Raw genomic sequence first — 19,767 nt, 5'->3', positions numbered from 1 at the left:
GCTGCAGCTCTGCTTCTGGTGCCAGCAGAGAACACAGTAGTGGAGGGTCCTGTGCTGGCCAGGACCTCTGGGAAGGGCAAGGAGCCTGTTGGGAAATGATGGCCTCTGAAGGCTGCCCTGCTGGGGGCTGGAAGGCTTGTGGAGGATAGCCGTGCAACGGGGCTGTGTGTGGCCCTCCGGTTGAGCTTCCCTGACCTCTGGACGCTGCGGAGTGTGCTGCGTGCCATGGGCAGGACACCGCAGGGTGCAGCTCATCCCCCGTAAACACAAGGACAGGAAGTGCTGGTTCGCTTTCTGCAGCTGCCAGCCTCCTCCTGCCCTGCACTCCCTGGCCAGCTGGGACACACAGAGAAAACAGTACAGCATTTTCAGTGGTCACAAATAAATGCATTTGAAGAGTTTTTACTATTACTGAATTCAGGTATTTTGGTTTGACAGAAAACCAAGACAAGACCACACAGAGTCTCCAAATCTCCAGTATGTGAAAGGAAAAATAACAGAGTAAGTGTGGCAGTGTACAGCCATTACCAATATAAGCAGTGTTAGTCAGCTTCTCAACATTGCTTTTTAGTATTTTATGGGAAAAACATTCAGCCTAAAACTTCTTATCCGTAAGCTATTGGGGGTTATAGGAGAGGGAACCTGACACTTAGTAAATTGCATAGGAACCACAGCTTAAAGTTACTCGATGTCTTCTGGCCTCACAGGATGAGGCAGAGGTATAACTGATTTCTTCTCTGTATCTCTGGAAAGAGCTTTTCTCATATCTATAGCAAAAGGAAAAAATGTTGTTATAGTAACACAGTCGTACAAAGCCATATTAAGTGACTTCTCCATTAAAATAAGGTAATTTTGAATCAAGAAAATTTCCTAGAATCATATGACTACCTCAAATTGGAAGGGACCTATAAGGATGCAACACCTTGCTCTGCACAGAACTACCTAAAACTATACTGTATGATTAGGAGCATTGTCCCGATATTCCTTGAACTTCGATGGGCTTGGTGTCATGACCATTTCCCTGGAGAGAGACCATTGCAGTTACCAACCACCCTCTCAGTGAAGAAATTTCAAGTCCCTGTTATGGGAGGAAAGGAAGAAAGCACTGCCATTCCTTTGCGTTTACTCTTGTTTTGCAGTTGATTTTGCCAGAGATGCTACAAAATGCGTAAATGGCAAGATTAAGTTTTGTAACTGATATAATCTTAAGTAGGAAAAGTTACCTAAAGGAGGATACAAAAATCCCACTAATCAGCTATCTGAAATTGTTTCATATACCAAAAAAAATAATAATACTCTTACAAACAAGCCCAGGAACCCTAAACGTGAGAATCGTTCCATTCAATCTGAGACAGAACAAGAACTTACCGTAAGCATCTTCATCTGGCTCCCCACTGCTAGCTGAGTAGTACTCTAAGACTGTCCGGTACACACTGTAGCCTAGTTGCTTATACATATTTACAGCAACCTGATTTGATACTCTCACAAAGAGATCGACAAAAAATCCACCCTTTCTTTAGCAGGGGAGGAAAAAAACAAACAAACAAATAAACAAAACCACAATAAGGAATCGTACGTCAATGTATTTCTAAATAACAACCCATAAATTGTAATCAAACCAAAGTGAGTCTGATGTAGTACACTAATCAAACATCTTTCACAATGTAATAACAGATACACTCCTTTACCAAGGGAAAATTCAAATATAGACACAAATTTCATTTTATTTTTGTCGCACGGCCCTTCTACACCAGTTAGTGAGTGTAGAAATTTGGACAGAAAGAACGGGACAAGATAAACACCCCCACAGGCCTAAATCCATATGATACGATTAAAAAAAAAAAATCCATGTTTTAGATTGCTTGGATTAGGAGGAGTGGAATCGGTCATAAAATCCAGCTGCCTAACAGGAGATAGCCCCTTAACTTCACAAGGCAAATTTTTTCAAAACATGGTACTATTTTCCAATTTTACCAACCATAGTACGGTTACCCTACCAGAATCAGTTAAGGACATTTCCCAGTGGGTTCATCTGACACTAAATTAAATTTTCTCAGGTACAAGTAACCAAACACGGAATGGCAAGTAAGCTAAGATACTCTCTGCAGTACAAAATTTGTTCAAGATTGTGCCTGAGGGTATTGCACAAAGCCCACAATTACTGAACAAGTATGTTGGAGGCCCTACAGGAAACAGTGGTGACATTTCACAAAGCTCTTTTCCTGTCAAGAAATGTTCTTTTACACAGTATCTCTACTGGAATTCAGGCCACGTACTCCTCACTCTGGCAAGTTAGCTTTCAGAAAAACTGTGAGATTTTAAACTGCTAAGCAACTTCCGTAACTCTTTTTCTCCAACTATGAGGAATTTCAGAAAATCAGAACACTACGTAAAGCCAAATTCTGCATGTAAACCAGGGACAGGTGTCTGTAGAAATATTACTTTAAAATATAAATTTAAACTACACATACTACTCACTTTTCTGAAATTTCTTCCAGGAGCTCCATCAATTTAGCAGCCAAACCCAGACGTCGAAATTCTGGTGCAACAGAGAGAGCAGTAACATGTCCATGCCATTCTTCCCTAGCCACAGAGCCTTCGGCTTTGCCCATGACTGTGAACATACAGAGCGCATCAGCACAGCAGTGCCTTTGGAGTAATGCACTGCTCGCAGCCAGACGACTTCACAAGAGGAATACGCCATGGATAAACAAATGTTACAATGGTCACGGTAAAGGCTCAAACAGGGGTGTCTACCTTATCACTCTATGATTCGGCGGCCACTAAAAATGTCATTTTGCTCAAATATTACAACAGTTTCTTGACTAGTGTAAAAAAACACTGAACAAGTTTGCAGATTCTTGCTTGAGGTGGCTTCTAATGCAAATTTTAAGCAATTCTCATGAGTCTTTCCCTGAACCAAAATTTAAGATCTGACTAAAATAATGGAGGAGCAGAGGGCTAGAAGCTCAAAACTACCATTCCAGCAACTACTGGGGACTTCTGGAGATTATGGGGGAATAGAGCTTGGGAAGCTTCACCAATCTGGAAACAGAAAGCTAGGGCCCTGCAAACACGACGTGTCGAAGGGGAAAAAAAAAGAAGTGGAGGTGGGGATGGTGTTTTGGGGAGCTTCCTTCTAGTTTCTCTCCTTTCCACACTGGGCCGATCCAATGTGAGTTTATTAATGAACATTCACACATCCACAATGTGCTTTTACAGGTATCACAGTCACTGCTAATAAGCAACTAGTGTGGTGGGTACAGAGAAATGTTCTATATAGCACGCATACTTGCAGCTTTAGTATGTCAAATACTTTATTTCTCGGGTCCCTGCAAAAAAGATTACTCTGCCCCACCCCACCTCCTGGCAGTTCTCTTTGGCATGATTTCTGAAAAACACAAATATTACACAGCAAATCAGCAAATGACATCCAGGCCCAAAGCTTTCCCTTACAGGGCAATGCAAAACGCAAACCCAGCACTTTTACTGACTCTGTGTAGGGAGCGTAGGGACTTAATTCCAGATTCCAGAAACACCCATTCACCAAATACGGGTGGATGTTACCACAGCTGCGCTAGGAACATCGAACTGGAAGCTACTGCCGTGAGTCCTGCATAATACCCTAAGACATTTAAGAAACGGGAAGATGCAACGCAACGTTCCTCTTCCATGTTGGATATTTGGTAAACGCGAAGAGTAAGAAAAGCTCCCGCGTCACAATCCCCGAAATAGGCAAGGAAGGGAGACGTTACCGCCGGAACACCCGGCACTCACTGTAACCCATCAGCTCCCCGCCGGGCGCCTCGGCGACGATGAAATACTCGGGCCAGTGGGCGAGGTACTGCAAGTAGAACGGAATCCCGTACTGGGCGCTCGGTTAAGGAGCAACTGCGGCCGCCACGGCTGCGCCGCCCGCGCCCGCGCCCGGCCCCGCGCCCCTGCCCCGGCGGGAAGGATACGGTCTCGGTCAGCGGGTCCAGGTTGCTGTGGGGGAAGAGAGAGCGGCGCTCACCACGGGGTCGGCCCGCCCGGCCGGCGGGGCGCCCCGAGGACCCCGCGGGGTGGGGAAACGCGCAGGGGCTCGGGGGCAGGGAGAGGGGACAGCCGGCGCTCACATGTTGTTGAATCGGAAGAGATCGTCGCACGTGAAGGCGCGGAGCGTTGTCATGATGATGGTGATCACGACGATGACGGCGAGGGTGACGGTGATGACGCTGCCCCGGAAGCGCTCCCGCGCCCAAGGGCCACTTTCGCCACGGAAAGCCGGGAGACGGGGCACCCCCACCCCCTACACAGCCCTGCCCCGCCCCGTAGAACTAGCCCGGCCCCATCTCGCCCCAGTCCTGTCTCGCCCCGCAGAACCGCCCTGGCCCGGCCCGGCCCGGCCCCGTCCCCGCCTCGCGGACCCACCCCGGCCTGGCCCCCGCCTGAGAGCTGCCGCAGCGGGCCGTGCCGAGCCGGGGGCGGCGCGGGATCCCTGACCGAGAGCAGCGGGCGGGCGGGCGGCCGGCAAGGCTGAGCCGGCCCGTAGCGGCGGGAGGCGCGGTGGGGCGGGGCCCAGCGAGGCCGCAGTACCAGGAGCGCTCTGAGCTTGTGCAGCTCCACCCCGAGCGCACACACACACTACACGTAACGCGACATGACCACACGCGGGAAAAACAACTCTGCATCTGGAAAGACGCCGCCGGACGAGGCCGGACACAGGCTGGAACTGCCGTGCCCAGCACATGCTCCTCTCAAGAGGAAAGAATCCCCCACCGGCTCTCAGCACCAAAACATGACTGATCTTGAACACCCCTCACCACTACACTGACTTAAGCAGCTCGCCCGTCCCACTTTGCAGTCTCTCCACCCCACCCCCTCAGATCACTGGCCCTTCAACTTCGCTTTCAGAGGGCTGCGTGTCAGAATCCATTCTCAAGAAGGACCTCATCAATTTAACTGGGATGCTGCTGCAATCAGCAGGCAGGTCCCTCTTAATCATTTGCAAAAACACGGGGCTGGAGGTCATGCCAGCCAACATTGACCTCTTCCACAGAAATACTGTCCTCAGTAGTGCACAATACTCCAGTCACTTGTTCTACAGCATCTCCTGTGGCACCCAGAAAAACAAAGAAACAAGATATCAGCTATGCCCATAAGCATTCACCTACTCCACACGACCCGCTGTGCCATTCCTCTCACCTCCATCAGTGTAATTCAAATGCTCAGCTATTTCTGAACAAAGTTACCTCTGCAAGGGACCCAGATCACTCTCCAGTTACTCTGAAGAAAGGTTTGCTCCAACGTTTGAGGCTATACTGTGGGTTTGATTTTTGTCTTCAAAAATTCTGCATGAGATACAGTGCATGGAGTTTGGGTACATGTTTTGGGAAAATGAAGGATGTCTTCCTTAACCTGGAATATGGAATCAGGAGATGCTGGCAAGGCTACGCCAGACAGAGCGTAGCAATTGGAGATCCGTCAGAGTTCGGATAATTTAAGGGTCAACATTTTGGTAGGAAGAAGTTGATTCAAGGTCTGTAGTTACGGTGCAACAGTGATGTGGGATGATAGGAAGAGACTATGCTTTTCAGGATGGTGGTGGAGGTGTGAGGGGGGATATGAAACTTGGGAAAAGGAATAGACCATTTCAAGGCTGATTCTTGGTCCTTTGCGGTGTTAGCGAATGTACAGCTTCATAATACTCTCCCACCTGAGGCATTCTTTTCCTGCAGAACTACAAGAATGATATGATGACACACCCTTAAGAGGAGAAAAAGCTCAACCATTCCCTTGACTGCCGTGACTAAGACACTCTCTCCAGTCACCCTGGACTTTGGGCTGTTTTGCTGTACTCAAGATAAAGCCTTTACTGCTGAGGTGCTCAAAGGCACTCCTGTTACTGTGACTGAAGTTGGTTCAAAAGCCGGTCATGGCTACAGCGGTCCTACTCTTATCAAATTAATTCCCAGTATTGTAGCCTAAACCAGTATTTCCTATTCAGTGAGTTTGGGTTTTTATTTTAAATGACTGACTACACATCAATATATAGTTCTGCTAGTATGAAAACTGTGCAGGCCAAATCTTGGGTGGCTCTGCTGAGTGAAGAACAGGTAAAACAACTTTAGGCCTTACTTAAGCATAAGTACAGAGATTATCAAAGACTTTCTCCCTTTCACAATTACCTTTTACTGTATATTACAAGTGGAATACCATTCAGTCTCAGCTACGATGTGTGGAATGTAAATTAAAAGGCAATTTTAGCACTCCTATGAAGACAAAGGGGATTTCACCCTTCAGAGAACAAGTATTTTCCACAGCTATTTTTATTTTCAATTACACCATAATTGAGCATTGACAATTAGTGTCTTAAAAGCTACAAAAGCAGGATTTCAACCCAGCAAGAAATTTAGAATCAACTTTAAATTCAATTACAAGTCACTGTCCTACAGGGACCTTCTCTAGAATGTTTAATGTTAGCAAGTTGCACTATACATACTCAAGGTATGCTGTATTTCAAGTATCAGTGGAATTTTGTCTACGGGACTCATCAATAAATGAAGACATTCACATATTTAGAAGAATCATAATTGTGGTTTTACTGGTATCAATTACCGTGAGAAGAAGCAGCTGTTTCTCAATATAGAAAAGTGATGGCAAACTTAATAAATACTTAAGTGTGTGGTATTTAAGTGCATGGCTTAGGTAAAATTTTGTTGGTTGTTGTTTTTTTGGGTTTTTTTGTTATTTTTTTTACTATTCTTTTAAAGTGCTTTGCATGATCTACCATCAAAAGAGGCCTGTGTGAAGGCCAGTACTGGCATGGCTGATATTGCAGGAAAAGAAAAGTTAAGCATTCACACAGTCAAACTTTAATTTGAATATTATATTAAAAAAAAAAAAAAAAAGCGCCAAGGCCCACACATTTAGATACAGATTAGAAATGTTTCTAGGTATCTTAGAATACAACCAAAGAACATGTTACACTCAGGTCAGGAGAACCAGCCTGTTCTGATACAATTTATAAACTGACAAAGTCCACAGCAAAGCAATTGCTTTACTTCCATAATGTAAACACATCTGAAAGAAGAATATGCTGACAGTTTCACAGATGAGATTATAAATCAGTAAAACCAAAGCAACTGGTCATGTAAACCTTTTGTCTCCACAAGGCTTAGCTTACAAGCTCAGGCTGTACATTTATTCTTCGAAGGACATCTTCTGGCATACAAAAGACAGGATTGACGGCCTTAATTTGTTCTTCTCCTAGTAAAGATAGTCCAGCAATTCCAAATAAGGTGTGAAATGGATCAACCTGGGAGAAAAAAGAAAGCTTGTGTTTGTTTCCAAAAGTTAATCAGTTTTTCACTTGTACGGAATGAAACTTTTGTTTGCCAGCAGGAGAACTGAAAATCTCCATGGCTGGGGAAGACAATACAACTGAACAAACTTTCATTTGTGCTAACATGTGTTGACAGGCAAGACAATATCCATAGCAGGCTTTTACAATACTACAATTTACTCAGGAATGCTTATCAATTATCTGCTGCTAAGACGATTTTCAACTCTGAGTTAGACAGAAAGCACTCACATGTGTCTATTAGCATGTGATATCACAGAGTGGTAGAAGCGAAGATAATTAACACTTTAAAAGTAAACTGGATCATCTACAGGTACCACTTCCATAAATTCCCCATTTGTTCTTCAGAAACATCATAATGCTCTTTAATGGTCTCCAAATACAGAGCTATGCTGTAAAACCTTGAGAGGGAAACTGCAACCTATTTTGCTAGAAAACCTCCCAGAACTATAAATAAAAACACCCCTCCCAACCTCTACTGCTAAAACCACGTGACCACCACCTCCTCCCAAACGAACAGATGTAAAAACAACCCAAACACAAAATCCCCCAAAACAACAAGGTCTGTTAGGAATGAGTTTCTGCAGGAACAAAGCAAAAACCTGGGCATCAGCATTTCTACAGGAGTAGAAATTTCTACACTTCAGCAATTGAAGACAGGTAAAAATCATACAAAATGACTGCTAATATAACACGGAAAAATTCTCCCAAAGGTGCTCTCATTAGATATAGAGAAAAGGCTCTTCTGCAGAGCTGCTCTTTAAGAAGATACAAATATTTCAGTACTTAAAGCCAGAAAAACATTTAGACTAAGTGCTGGGCTTTTCTTGGAGAATGCTGAAAAGGGAAAACGTCTTCCTGTAAGTGCCTTAAAAATACAAAACTCTTCATATCTTAAGAACACAAAACCACTTTCCAAATGACAGATAGGAGTTAACAGATTTCTCCCCCAACTGGGAACAAAGTAGTGGTTTACAAAAAAATAAAAAGTTACTTTATTTTTTAATGCATTTCTGGAGAAGGGAGCAGACACGGGCAGCCACAATAAAAACAGCTAATACCTCCCCAGACCGTTAACAAATAAGCCAAGTGTTCTATAGGAATTGCAATGAAGTCTCATAATACCTTTTATTTTATCTGTCCAGCACTCTTGGAAGATACGAACTTTATCTGCCATTTCACTGGGACAATCTCAATTACTTCCAGTTGAGATCAGAGAGAACAGACCGGCTAAATGGTAACTGCTCTCTCAACAAGCAAAAAATCCATACCACCAGCCTCTTGACGATGTTATCACAAAAGCTTCTTCCTCCCTCATCTAGAAAAATGCCAGCTAGAAGATGTATTCAGTGGCTGGAGTGGCAAAGAATGAAAATTAATGTATAGGGATTCTTAATAAAAACTTATGATTTATTTAGAACAGACAAAACCACCAAGAGAGTTGAAGACTACTTCAACTGCACCAGACTTTAGCTTGCAGATCATGTCACAAAACAAAATAATAAGCCCAAAAAACCCACCATCAAAGGCAGTGTTTTTACACAGATCTTCCAAATGCTCTTGTGAGAAATGGTCTGTGTTGCATGTGTTACGGGAACCAAACCAGATTTTGTAAGGAATGGCAACTGACTTCACTGGGTCATTCATACAAGTGCATTGTACAGTATGTGCTCCCCAAGTATGCCTTCAATGGCAGTTCTACCCTCTTCTTCCTTCAGAGTAAACTGCAGCCTCTGCAAAATCCACCTGAACCGTGAGTTGAGTTACACTCAAACAAAAGCTGAAATTTCCTGTTGAAATTTTCACGTGTATTTTATTTAGAAAAAATATTACTTACCATATCTCCTGGTCTGTCAGCAAACCCTCCAGTCTCCTCATCCTGGCAAGCCAAAATAAAGCAGCGCAGTTTCTCTCTGTCAATCCACTGTATCCTACCAATCATCTTCAAAGAAGCAAGCACCCACCACGAATAACATACGTCAGGTAACTGGCAAGCAGAGAGGCAGATTAATATTTGATTTTGTTTTAAACCTAACATTGCAAATTTTACTGGTAATTCTGCACATTACCAGGTGTGCTGTCATAATACTGTTGCAGAGACACAACATTTAAGAATGTCTCTGGAGTAAATGAGTTCCTTGACAGAGTCTCCTTTCAGCAGGCTTCTGTTTTCAGGAAGGGAAACTTCCTGAAAACTTCTTCCCTTCTTCAAGAAACAAGACCACAAGAATGTGATTTTTAAAGACTTCACCTTCTGTGAGAGAGGCTGAAAAACCACAGCGCTTTTTTCAGGAGGAAATACAAAGAAGTTCGTATCAACTATTTGTATTTTTGGGGGGAGGGGGGCAGCAGGGGAATCTGTTAGTTGTGACTATCCATTTGCCACAGATTATTCTAGGTTCCTAGTGTGATGTGGAACACTATGACACTCGGGATTTATATCCAGTAAAACAGTAATTTTTATACAAATCCTATAGAAAAGATCCTTCCCGAAGTCAGAAAATATTAAAGACCCAGTTTAACAGGATAATGGTTCAAGCGGTCACCAAGACATCCTTCAGTATGTGTACTTCGCTATACTGAGGACTCAAACGAAGCATAGCTAAGGACTGTGTGACAAGTGCTAGTATCAAAATAAAGAATCAAGATGAAGGACTGACTTCCTTGAAAAGGTTACTAAGTACTTTATAGAACTCCTGACATTTTGCAGAAGTAGTTCAGCTTTAGAAAAAACAATCGCTACTGAGGTTTGAACAAAGAAAAGCAGCCACACAATACCTTCTCTGGTCGTCCATTGAGACCTCCAGAAGGTAACTGACGTTCACAAAGCCACCAACCCAGCAAGTCAACATTTACTTGATGCAGCTGGTCTGTTATAGCCAGAAATCCTGTGCAACAATAGATCTAAAATTACAGACATAAATTTTTTGTGTATTTAAAAACTAAGTATAGTTTAGCAGACTAAAAGCAGGAAGATCTCAAAACAGCAATACGGTCACGTAAACAATGCAAAATAAGCGCGCACACATATCAACTTTTAGTTTCAATGACTTTTCCTTCAGAAAAGTATGTTATTGTTACAGTCGCTTTTGTACAAAAGTACCAGTAACACAATTTATTTACATAGCAGTAGTATTTTACTAATATAAGACACTAATAAAAGGTGTGGAAAGTGATCCTAGGAGATCTGACAGAGCCATATAATGTTGTTTTAAAAACACAGATTCTCAAGCCACAGTAGTCAAACTGACTGCTGCAGGCTGGATATGGCCTTTATCAAAATTCTGTGTTCAGTCTATGGTTTGTTCCCATACCTGCCTTTTACCCTAATGCTTGCAGAGAGTAAACTAAAGACCAAATGAATTCCCCAGCAGAAACAGGCTAACCCAGATCACTAACTACCTTGGCAATTCCACATATATTCAGTCATGTCACGCTTACTTTCAAAGTGCCATATAATACATCTGCATTGATTAATCCCCTTTTAATAATTAACTTAAAAATTAACATTTTTTTTCTGGGAGATAACATTTACAGTGCAAGAGCATACTTCGGTCACATTTCACGTGGTCACTAAGAAAGCAGCGAAGCACAAAAAGCCAAGAATCATCAAATCACTAAAGTTGGAAAAGACCTCTAAAATCATCAAGTCCAACCTTTAACCTCATAGCACCTAATACTACTAAACTGTATCACAAAGTTCCACATTTACTCATTTTTTGAACACTTCCAGGGATGGAGACTCTACCACTTTCCTAGGGAGCCTGTTCCAATGCTTAACCATTCCTCAGTGAAGAAATTTTTCCCAATATCCAACCTGGATCTCCTGCAGTGCAACTTGAGGCCATTTTCCCTTGTCCTGTTACTAACTGAGTGGGAGAAGAGGCCGACCCCCACCTTGCCACAACCTCCTTTCAGGTAGTTGTACAACAGTGAAGTCTCTCCTGAACCTTCTTTTCTCAGGACTAAACACTCCAGTACCCTCACGCTGCTCCTCACAGGCCTTATGTTCCAGACCCTTCCCCAGCTCTATTACCCTTCTCTAGACATGCTCCAGCACCATCGTGTTCTTTTTGAAGTGACAGGCCCAAAACTGCCCTCAGGATTGGAGGTGCCCCAGTGATGGCCAGCACAGGGGACAGCAACTGCCCAGGTCTAGTGGCCACGCTGTGGCTGGTACAGCCGAGGTGCCACTGGCCTTCTTGCCCACCTGGGCACACCTGGGCTGATGTTCAGCTCCTGTTGACCAGCACTCCTAGGTCCTTTGCTGCTGGACAGCTTTCCAGCCACTCTTCCCCAAACCTGGAGCATTCCAGGGGGTTGTTGTGACACAAGCGCAGGATCCGGTACTTGGCCTTGTTGAACATCACACAGTTGGCGGTGGCCGATGGATCCAGCCTGTCCAGGCCCCTCTGCAGAGCCTTCTGCCCTCACATGAATCAACACTCTCACACAAACTGGTCCTTCCTGTGAACTTACTGAGGATGCACTTGATTTCTTTGTCCAGACCACTGACAAGGGTATCAAACAGGACTGGCCCCAAAACTGAGCCCTGGAATATTCCACTCGTGACCCTTCGCCAACTGGATTTAACATCATTCCCCACTGCTCTCTGGGTCCGGCCACACAGCCCGTTTTTCACCCAACTGCACCTGTCCAAGCCATCGGCTGCAGCTTCTCTGGGAGAATACTGTGGGAAAGCGTGTCAAAGGCTTTACTCAGGTCTAGGTAGACATATCCACTGCCTTTCTCTCATCCACTAGGCAGGTTGCCCAGTCATAAAAGGAGATCAGGTTTGGCAACATTCCCAGGAAACTACTGAACTTCCATGGAGGTGAAAGAGATAGCTTTTTAAGGAGTATGTGAATAAGCACAACAGAGCTAATCCTCACAGGAAATGCCAGCTGCAACCAGAGTAGGGTTCAGCTATTGAACCGACTTCCTTGAACACCAGAATATGGTCCAGCCATTTAGACTATATGGGCAATGCTACTGTACATAAAACTATAAGGTAAGTACATGTAACAGATTTAACTTTTTTTTCCTGATTTTAAACAAAGAAGGGGCAGGAAACCCAACACTTGTCAACAAAACGCCTCCAGTATTTTCATGTGATGAGGTGAATCCTGACTATGGCATTACTCACCATAATTATGCAAAATAAACAGGTAACTGCAACAGCATTCAAAGTTGATTTTTTTCACACATTCAGGCTAAGTGCAATAAACTCTTCCACGAAAAGAAATAAATATAGGAAAGGTAAATTTAAAATTAAAATTATTTAAATTATTTAAATTATTTAAATTTCCTGTTAAGATTGTCTTCCTCAGGAGATCCCTTAATTTGTTCTAATTATACTACTGCATTTTCTTCTCAAGTAGATTTTACTGAGCATTTTTCAAAATTCACTGTCACCAGTAACACTAGTAACTAGTGACTAGAGCTGATAAATATTCCCATTACTAAGTTAGGTATGTCATCTTAAAACTGACTTTCCTCAAAAAATTAAGTAATGCTTGACAGGATTCTTGGTTCATTTTTATTTGGGTTCATTGGCTGATAAATCTCAAACATGCTATACGATTGATCTTTATGTCTCATTATGATCTGTGTCAGAAACAGTGATAAATCTTGTCCACTGTCCCTTGATACCCATCTCAAATTCTCTAAAAATCCTCAGGCTAGCAATTTCAACATCACTATGCAAAGACTGAAATAGAGTCCTAAAAGTTATTCCATTATGATCTTTTTTTCTACCTAGACTAAACTCTCAAGTCTCGACCCACCTTCTCAGATTAGGTTACATATCTGTTCATTTATTTTAACTGAGACACTAGAATCAGGCATTTGGGAAACAAGAGGTACATCACCTGTCATCACTGATACGTGTTGTAAAGAAACATTTATAGGCAGCATGTGATGCTTGCTAATTGAAAATATTTCCCTACAAAGAGAAACTCACCTGTCCTGCATGTGATTCAGAACCGGGTCTACAACCAAATCCTCCATCAAAGTTCATACAGGACAAAACGAATTCTACTGCTTTTCCCACATCAATAGCATCCAGCTTTCCCTGCAAGTCAGAAAATAACTAATGCACTTGATATTCTACCAAACTCATCTTCTACAGAAACTTCAGCAGTACCAAAGAGCAGTACTAATCGATTCCCTACTTGTGCAAGTGATGGTTTAGGACTTACTTACCAGAAGTGCAAGAGTTGCTGCAGCGCAGAAAGAGAACCTTGTATCTATTTCTCCTATAATGTAGGGGGTAAGGAATGACATAAAGATTATTTTTTCAACAAACATACATTTAAATCACTACTGAAAGTATGGAACAAAATGTGAAAATCCTAGGTTCTACACAGAAAACCAAAAATCAGCTAAAAAAATTCCCCCCATACAATTTAATTTTCCAACTTACCAATTATTCCCCCAGTAATTTAGAAAATGTACCTTACTATTTAAGTGATGTTTTAGTATGCATAAAAGTCAACAACTCATTTAGAGCTGGACAGCTACATATCCAAATCAATTCAACTAGCGGTAATTTACAAAAAACTGTATAACTTTGGATTTTATCTGTAGTCCTCTACAGATCATTGCAGAGCAATGGAAATAATGCAAAAATAATCAGACAACTCTTACTCTCCCTTAAATCCAGGCAAAAGTAGAAGCCATTTCTTGTTTTACAGGAAAACTAATTAAAAGTTACAAGGTTTCTTTTGCATATTTGTACCTGGAAGAAAAACCAAAGCTCCTACACCTGTAACAGAATGATTGCTCGTCAAGTCCAATATAACTCTTGTAGCACAAACTCCAAGCAATTAATACTTGAAGTCACAATTTTAAATTGAACTGAGCTGCAAACATTCATTCTTTTGGTCAAACTTACTCAAGACTTCTCTTCTTAAGAAATTCACCAGCTGAAACACATAAACCAACAATCTGCTGCTCTGTCCTACATCAGGTATTGCACTCCTTCAGCTGCACCTCTCAGAAATAATGCCAAGCCATTGTGCAATCAGTACACTTGTGACAATACTTCAACAAAAAGGATGCGGCACTTGTGACAATACTTCAACAAAAAGGATGCAGCAAGCTATGAACCAATTTAACGCATAGCATATAATCTACCTTTACAGTAGCATACATATACTGGTAAGATCTCAATTGCTGAATTTTACCCAGACAAGAACATGAGTGATATGCAATAGATTTTATTAAAATTTAGGTCTTCCATGGTGATAAATACTTTTAGAGTGACTAAATATTTACGCCACAGCTTAAAAATGCCATGTTTGTTCATAAAGAATTTGTATGCAGAAACAAAATTAGTATTAACAGAAGTTCATGAGTACAAACACAGTTTTTCTCGCTCCCACAGTGAAAAATCCTTTCACAGTTGACATGGATATGGATCATTACTGACTACCATCAACTACCAAGTATAAAATGTTCCTTATGAAACAGCGTATCTAGTATATCCAAGTACTGTTAAGTTACAAATGCCCAAAAGTTTTCTTCTTTAAGAACTGGACACTTTATTCTAATACAAGAATGGAACTGAAGTTTAGAATATTTATGAAAGGAATGAAACATAATTCTGTCCTTCACAAACCCTTCTTTTTCATGACTCAGAAAATACAAGTGTTCACATACAATACATATACAAAAAGACCATCCAAGGAAACTTAAGTTTACAGACTTACACAAGTCAACCTAGACACGACATTTAAAAGAACTAAAAATTACCCCATTCGTCTCCAGCAAATGATCCGTCTTCTTTTTGCAAGCTCTGTATATATTCAACAATTTTATTTACATCAACTACATGGAGACTATCATATAAGATAAGAATCTGGGGGGAAAAAAATGACACAGTAACAATTAAAGAGAAGCAAAATTTAATTTTTTTTTTTTTTAACCAAAAAAATAGTGGATTTATAAAAGATGTGATTTAATTCACTCTGAATACTATTTGGTATGGTTTATTAAAAAAACCCTTTTTTTCACTTTAGTAGTTAATCTCTGCACTGTAGATTACCTCTATCTAAAAACTTTAACAAATTCTCAAAGGAAAATACAGACAATTCAAACTGGAACTCTTTCATGCTTTGTTACTTTCCAATGTTGAGGTCTCCTTTCAAAAGCATAACCAGGTTTATTCGTTTTATCTTAGCAATACGTAGAACAAAGATTTGATTATGGTTAATATTGTAACGGGACAATGACATCTTAGAGGTGCCAATTTTTTGTTTTGCACTGCGGCTACTTGGATATGTGTATGTTAAGCTGCTAGTTACTAATTCCACTTACAGTGCAAACTTGTCAACAATTATTAATTTCAAATTATTAGATTTTTATTTACATTCACTTTTAAAATATAACTAATAGAACCAAAATGCAACAATTTAAGAAAAAGTATGAACAATATGATTATACACCAAATATACAGTGAATATATTCTGGAAGAAAAGATAAAGGTTATAGTAGGGAATACAATTTTCCAAACCAGCACTGATTTAAACCAGCAAACCTGTAGGACACAATGTCGTGTGAAAATAACAATACTGTTTCTGCGCCTCATCTGACTTCATGTTTTTACTTCCAACTTGCATAATAGGTAAAGAGTAATTAGGAATTTATTATTTACAACCAAATGAAAAAAAAAAATCCCAGTTGAAACTAAGCAATATTATAGTGCCAATCCTGAAAAACACTGGACATTATGACTTTAAACCTCGTTAGCTGGAATCTTTCAATTGTTAGGTAAAATTTAAGTCTTACGGAAAATTCCAAAAAAAGAATGTACGACTCCAACAGAAAATATATTATCACAGCATGCACCTTAAATGCAAATCTGAACAAATTACTATTAACTGTGATCACAAGAACATATGACCAGACCCTTTAAACATCCTGGATATGTGGATAGGACTAAACAGTTTGTTCACTAACACCATGCATACTCAGTACGATATGCTGGTTAAGTTTACCACAGAAATTTTACATCAGCATTTGCGAACACTTTTTCAGTCTGCACAACTAGAGCTCAATTCAGTTAACATGAAAACATCTCCTGGTAATATCAAGTATATATTTAAGAACTAACATCTCTAATACGTTAAGTAATGACCTCAAATTGTACCCCCTTATACTGAACTAGAATTTGTGAAAGGAGTTGGATTGGACAGTTTGGAAAAGTTCAGACATCACAGCCTAAAGAAACTTTAGTTTCCTGGTTCTCAAGAGTATTCAGAGTAATTCCAGTGCTAAAGTGGTAATAAAAATCAACCTTAGAGTATTCCGTCCTACCTAAGGGGTTCAAACCCAGTATCTTAAATCTAGCATCGTTTCTGCCTAAAAAACTATTCCGTATTATTTATTTGTAATGCCATTAAAATACTTCATCCGCAAGATTGAATGAGAGAGGCGCGCTGCAAGCAATCAAGCGAATTGTTTGGAAGTGTTTGAGCCTTTTCGGTACTTTTTCACACAACGGTTTGCACGAGCAGAACAAACCAAAACAAAAACCAGAACAAAACAAGGGCACAAGCAATAGTGAGAAAATAAGTCTATAGTGGAGATTAGTTGCACTGAAAAAATAAGATTGAGAGTTACTTCTTATCAGGGGGAGTGTATGCACCAAATAAATAAATAAAATGCTCAACAGACTAGTATCATTTTTAAATTATACTCCCTAAAAAAACCCAGATAAAAATAAAATCAAAATTTTGCTCTTATTCCGGTCATATGTATCTTTCACCTCAATGTACGCTAAGAAGAATTTAAAAAATCAAAAATTATCTACAAAATGTTCTGGAAAAACGTGTAGCCAAGGAGTATTTCACGATAACTTACAAAATTGCTAACAGAATGCAGTAGCTATTGACTGACCATTAAAAGTAAAACATTCCCAAATACAACAACTTTTAGAAAGTGATACAGATAATCCTAAAGTTTTGTCCATTCGATTTTTTTAATAAGATAATGAAATAATTTTTGCCATGGGCTTCCAACAGTAACTGGTTCATAAATCTGCAATCATCAAAATCTTACTCACAAACACTTTTTTCTAAAACTACCCTACTACACTTACCTGGACAGCACTGAGGGTATACAGAAGATGAGGATCATGGCCTATGCTGGCACTTATTCCACCACATTCATGTTGACACGATTTAATGAATGACAGAATTTCTTCTTTGTTCATTCGGTGCAGCTGCCCCATGAGATCCATTGCTGTCAGTCCCCAGTACACACCACTCATCCTCAAATACTCTGACATACAGTATTCCTAAACAGTGCATTATTTTAGCTCTTGATCAGATAAGCACACCATCAATACAGATCAATGAAAATACATTAGTTAACTTTGACAGTTTCTAGTTAGTCAACCATCTTCCATCCGTTTAGCAACTATGCATCAGCCACTCATAGATATTCTGTACATCATGCACATGTGTATATACACACATATATACAGGAAAATGCACACGTATATGCCTACACACACCACCCTCCCTTCCTCTATTTTTCTAGTTCAAAGCATCAAGCTCATCAAATTAGGCACAAACAAGTAGTTGGGCGCCAATTCACTTCAGAACGCTTATTATCTTGGCATTCAAAGAACCCCTCAAATTGCCACCCCAACTAGTCCCAAAAAATAACAAGTCTATTATTTCCAAGTGCCGAAACTCTCACAATCTGAAGTTGCACCAGGAAGTAAAATTTTAGATTGAATTCTCTTACATTGATTACATCACCTACACTACATAAACGTTATTTTTTTATATGCAGTACAGTCAAAAGCAACAGTGCTTGGCGTGCTTTTGTGAACAATAAAGATAACCGCAACTTTTCTTCACATAAGCAGTTATTGACAACTTTCACCTACTGGAAGCAGAATCCCATTGTTGTGGACTACATCCAATCACGACTATAAAATTGATATTAGTTGTCCCATCAAAAGAATAACATGCAAATGCAACTCTACTTGTGCATTCTAGTGGATGAAGAAGCTAGTAGCTTTTTTCTCAGGTCTCAGAGTAATTACAGAGCTAAAATGATAATCTTCAAATTTATACTCAGATAATACATGCCAAAACTCATCACAGACCTAGAGAAATTAACAAATACATCTTTATTTTATACTTTGGATTGCGGGGTAAAAAACAATTAGCTTGTCAACATTAATCTAATCCTTAACTCTGAGCCAATAAATAAAAGCTATTATTACTCTCTGTAACAAACTGATACCTACATAATCATCTTTCTTTGTTCCATATGAAGCTATATAGTCCGCATGTTTTTCTGAAAGTAATGTGCTTGGGGCATCGGGTTTTATTACAACATCTTTTTGCGGTGTCCCCTGTAAAAAGCACCAACAAGTCAGTTGCAATGTCAGGACAAAATGCTTTAGCAACTTGGCATAATTTAGTCAACACCCGTGACCGTGACTCTGGGAAAAAACATCTCTCCAAGTCTTCTGAGCCTAGGTCAGGTTGCGTATCTCACGCCATCACTGTTCAGCCTGGCTAAACCTTTCCCCGGGAAAGGCTGCGAACCAAACCTTGCAATAAATCTAAGAAAGAACCCCAACTCGCCAGGAATAACCTGAAGCGCCGGACGCAGGAGCCCTTTCCCGGGCCCGGCCCTGCCGCCCAATGCCCCCCCGGCCCCGCGGGGCCCGGACCAGCCCGCGCCTCCCGGGGCCGCTGCGCAGCTGGAGAGGCGAGCGCCACCCCCTCCGCCCGAGCGGACCCAGCGCGACTCGCGGTCCCTCAAGGCCCATACAGCCGCGCGCTAGAAAACAACGCCTTCCCGCAGGCGAGAGAGCCGCAACACGCCGCGGGCCCCGATACCCACCATGTTCACGGCACGTACAGGAAGAGGCAAAGCGGAAGGCAGCGGAAGGCAGCGGAAGGCAGCGGCCGGCGCGGCCTCGCTGTCCCCGCCCCGGACCCGCTCGGGCCCCGCCCGCCGGCGGCTGCGCAGAACCGGACGGCGCTGCTCGCCACGCGTCCGCGGCCCGACGCTGTGCCCTTCAGGGGCCGGTAGCGGCAGTGGCGTTCTGACTTGCTGCAGCTAAAGTCTATTCTGAAACAGATAGTAAATTTAAAGTACACTAACTACAGCTGTGCACTTTCTTGCATGACAGCAAACAGGACAGCATTCAGAAATAACTTCGGTTTCCTTCCTCAGCTCTACGGAAAAGCAAATCCAAGAATTTAGTCACAGGTAAAACGGATAAAGATAACTGCCCCTTTGCTCAAAACTGTCTCTTTTGCTTCCTAATTAAAACTGTCTTGGGTGATTATGCTCATGATTACCAACTCTTGATGCTGGCACATGTTCCCCTTGAAGTATACCAGGCAGGAACATCAAACAAGAAGTAGTATGTATAATGCTGGGTTGCA

At 41.5% G+C, this 19,767-nt stretch overlaps 2 protein-coding genes and 1 non-coding gene across 3 annotated transcripts; all 3 read right to left on the bottom strand.

The window, feature by feature from the left end:
* Nucleotides 1–365: 365 nt before the first annotated feature.
* On the bottom strand, nt 366–4,303 carry NAA20 (N-alpha-acetyltransferase 20, NatB catalytic subunit). The gene is made up of 6 exons (XM_048312800.1): nt 4,119–4,303; nt 3,963–3,987; nt 3,778–3,868; nt 2,479–2,614; nt 1,369–1,514; nt 366–767 (listed from the first exon to the last, which is right to left on the bottom strand). Exons 1-6 carry the CDS (start codon nt 4,169–4,171, stop codon nt 682–684), a joined length of 537 nt encoding a protein of 178 aa, XP_048168757.1. The 5' UTR covers nt 4,172–4,303; the 3' UTR covers nt 366–681.
* A 1,990-nt stretch (nt 4,304–6,293) lies between these two features.
* On the bottom strand, nt 6,294–19,424 carry RABGGTB (Rab geranylgeranyltransferase subunit beta). Its single transcript, XM_048312799.1, has 9 exons — nt 19,217–19,424; nt 18,612–18,719; nt 17,448–17,645; nt 15,101–15,206; nt 13,550–13,602; nt 13,308–13,418; nt 10,124–10,249; nt 9,183–9,332; nt 6,294–7,300 (listed from the first exon to the last, which is right to left on the bottom strand). The coding sequence occupies exons 1-9, from the start codon at nt 19,217–19,219 to the stop codon at nt 7,160–7,162; spliced, it is 996 nt and encodes a 331-aa protein (XP_048168756.1). The 5' UTR covers nt 19,220–19,424; the 3' UTR covers nt 6,294–7,159.
* On the bottom strand, nt 18,386–18,468 carry LOC125330529. Its single transcript, XR_007205579.1, has one exon. It is a non-coding gene; the product is annotated as a small nucleolar RNA SNORD45 (small nucleolar RNA).
* Nucleotides 19,425–19,767: the final 343 nt, after the last annotated feature.

Source organism: Corvus hawaiiensis, chromosome 9 (genome assembly GCF_020740725.1).
Source record: "Corvus hawaiiensis isolate bCorHaw1 chromosome 9, bCorHaw1.pri.cur, whole genome shotgun sequence".
Classification (NCBI taxonomy): Eukaryota; Metazoa; Chordata; class Aves; order Passeriformes; family Corvidae; genus Corvus; species Corvus hawaiiensis.
The sequence above is the reverse complement of the archived record's forward strand: the minus strand, read 5'-3'. Positions and strand labels throughout refer to the sequence as shown.